This window comes from Pavona decussata, unplaced genomic scaffold (genome assembly GCF_977016875.1).
Source record: "Pavona decussata unplaced genomic scaffold, jaPavDecu1.1 SCAFFOLD_156, whole genome shotgun sequence".
NCBI lineage: Eukaryota > Metazoa > Cnidaria > Anthozoa > Scleractinia > Agariciidae > Pavona > Pavona decussata.
The window spans coordinates 922,444-925,294 of NW_028145568.1; the positions used below are offsets into that span (position 1 = coordinate 922,444).

Here is a 2,851-nt window from a genome sequence, read left to right on the forward strand (position 1 = left end):
TGTGCCGTGTCAAGTGGTCGCCTACGGGAGGTTAAGAACAATAGAAAATTTTAAACAATCATCTCTAAGAGTGGTCGCTTACGGGAGGTGGTCGCTTACGAGAGGTGGTCGCCTACGAGAGGTTCCATCTATAGTGATTTGACTTTAAAACTTTTGGTATTTTGGAAAAGTGGTCGCTTATGAGAGGTGGTCGCTTACGAGAGGTGGTCGCAAAGGGAGGTTCGACTGTACTCAATATGCAATGCATTCTGATCCAACTTTTGAGTTATATATAGCTGATTCCATCGCCACTTAAACAAACCAAGTAAGACTAATGTTTCATTTTATCAATAGGGTTGATAAGGTCCTTTGGCCACCGTAACTGACATTCGACTGCTGATGTTTTTGAGCGTTAGCCCCTGGTCAGAGCGAATCTACTTCCATTGAGAAATTTGTCTGAAAACGTCTCATTCGTATGCACTGGGGCCGGAATTGCTGACTCGTCTTTATACAAGTGTCACTACACCGAACGTAAACACTGTTTTTGATTCTGACAATTGCCATTTGTAAGCCTATTATTTTTTCTCTCTAATCATCAGTCCTTTCTACATAACAAAATGTTTTGAAATTCCTTCCGCATTGCGCGATTCATGACGCCATAAATTATTGGGTTAATCCACGCCGAGATAGAGGAAAGTAGTGGATAAATCGGCTGCGCAAAAGAAGGAACCGATACCAGGACACCGTATTCCAAAATTAAAAACACGATGAATGGAGTCCAACAGATGAAATATCCAAAGACAGCAGCGAAAAGAACTCGATTGGTCTTGATCTCTTGTGCTCTGGTTCCCTGGCCGTTTGCTTCTTGTAGAGATGGAACGATGGCATTGTTGTGTTGCCTGACAACGCGATAAACTCTACCATAACAAATTGCTGTTAACAAGATAGGTGGTATAAAAGAACAACCAAAGAACATATAAAAAATCCTCTCCTTCCTCTTATTAGAGATCACACCACGGCAATATAAGGTGTAAGGAGACCACTCGTAAACAACTGGCATCGAAGAAAAGGTCAGAGTCAGAAAAAATGAAAACACCCAAACAGCAATGATCGAAAAAGTGGTTTTCGTTCTGGTGAAGTAATGAGGGTATTTGCGAGGCCTTATGACGCAGAAGTATCGATTAATTGATACCAGTGCTAAAGTGAAGGTTGATACTTGACCCCAAAGCACCAAAACAAAGCCAACGAATTGACAAAAATTGTGACTGAACGGCCATCTGCCCAGACCAGAAGCTACTGTTCCAAAAGGCAATGTAAATGTCCCTGTCATTATATCAGCTACTGCCAGAGACAGCACGTAAGAATTGGTCAACGTCCGTAATCTCCTGTTTCGGTAAACGGCGACACAAACGAGCGAGTTTCCAGCCAGCGCCAAAAATGTCTCTAACGCAAGCATGACGGTGTGAACGATGACCTCTGGTAAGCTTCTAGTATCTTCCTCAGTTTGTTCCATTGATAACCGCAGTTCTCTAGAAGTCTTTCAGAGTTTTACCCTGGATTGAGTTCCTTATTTGTGATAATTAGAGTTCAATAGATAACCAAAGTTTGTGAGATTTACCAATGTGCACAACTTTGGCAAAACCTGCCATGCACCGTCAAACGGTCCGATTCTAAAAGCCCAGTTGCTTTTAAAATAATAATGACAATAACTGCCTTTTCCATTCACCCAAAAGGACACAGTTTTTCCGGTTTGATTACCAACCTTACTGTGATCTTGATTTCTTAAGCATTATAAGTGCTCTCTGGTCGTTCTCCTCTTGCGGAGAAAAAACGATTTCGTCGTTAATGACGCGATAAGCGTTACCACTACGCATGACAAGGGGAAAATAACAGACAATTCATCGAAGACAGGATTTGTTATACATTGGCTTACTGACATTTGCTGAATGGCAGATCTTCACAAAACAAGAGTACGCGATAATTGCCATGGATATAATAAATTCCTCTTCAAAACTCAGATACTTTTAATGGAACTCACATGCAAAGAGACCAACGCTCCTTAGCATGAGAAAACATAAATTTTGGCAGGTGCATGTGTTTTCCACAAGAGGCACGTACGAGAAAGAAGCAACCAACCTCTTCCATTTTTCACAAATTTTCCTGGATAAACACAGTAAAAAAGGTTATACCTCAATTCAGCTAGATCTCTTTTAATTCAAGACAAAGCACCGCAAATTTTGGTTGTCAAATTTGAAATGAAGGTGCGTGGTTATTATTCACAAGCTTAATTGCACCTGTCGCATTCTCACTGCAAGTAAAAGGCGGATGCACATAGCCATTATACACCTTCTTAAAATAGTGCTTATGGCCACTTTTCATTTTTCATGGCAAGTTAAACAAAAATAGGTTTTAATGGACCTTTTTTACTAATGCTTTGCTTCTTTCAATAGGAGACTACTCCTATTACACCGAGGAATAGCATCTTATTACTAGATGTTTAGGTCATAATGGCATGAAAAAACATGGCTAAATATTAAGGGTCTTTCACCAACGTGTTCAGAGTAAAAGCACAATTCACAATGGCTGTTATATTGTATGCGAATGGTAAATCAGAGAATTTATTCGTCGATGAAAATTAAATCGCGGAGATGAACCCATGCGTTTCCAACTGTGCGTTAGCCCTAGGAAGGAAGTGGGAAACCACATGAGGCAAAGAAAAAACTCTTAGGCCTCAGCAGGTATCAAATCCACGATCTCCAGATTAGATCGACTGTTTGCTCTACCAACTGAACTACGAGGCGAGACGGCACCAAGTCGTGGGTGATCATGTAAAGTGGTACTTCACAACATTAAAAATGTGAAAAAAGGTTAA

The 2,851-nt window shown here is 40.6% G+C and overlaps 1 protein-coding gene across 1 annotated transcript; it reads right to left on the reverse strand.

Moving 5' to 3' along the window:
- Positions 1–292: 292 nt before the first annotated feature.
- On the reverse strand, positions 293–1,572 carry LOC146465151 (histamine H2 receptor-like). Its single transcript, XM_085128889.1, has one exon. The coding sequence runs from the start codon at positions 1,490–1,492 to the stop codon at positions 575–577; it is 918 nt and encodes a 305-aa protein (XP_084985015.1). The 5' UTR covers positions 1,493–1,572; the 3' UTR covers positions 293–574.
- Positions 1,573–2,851: the final 1,279 nt, after the last annotated feature.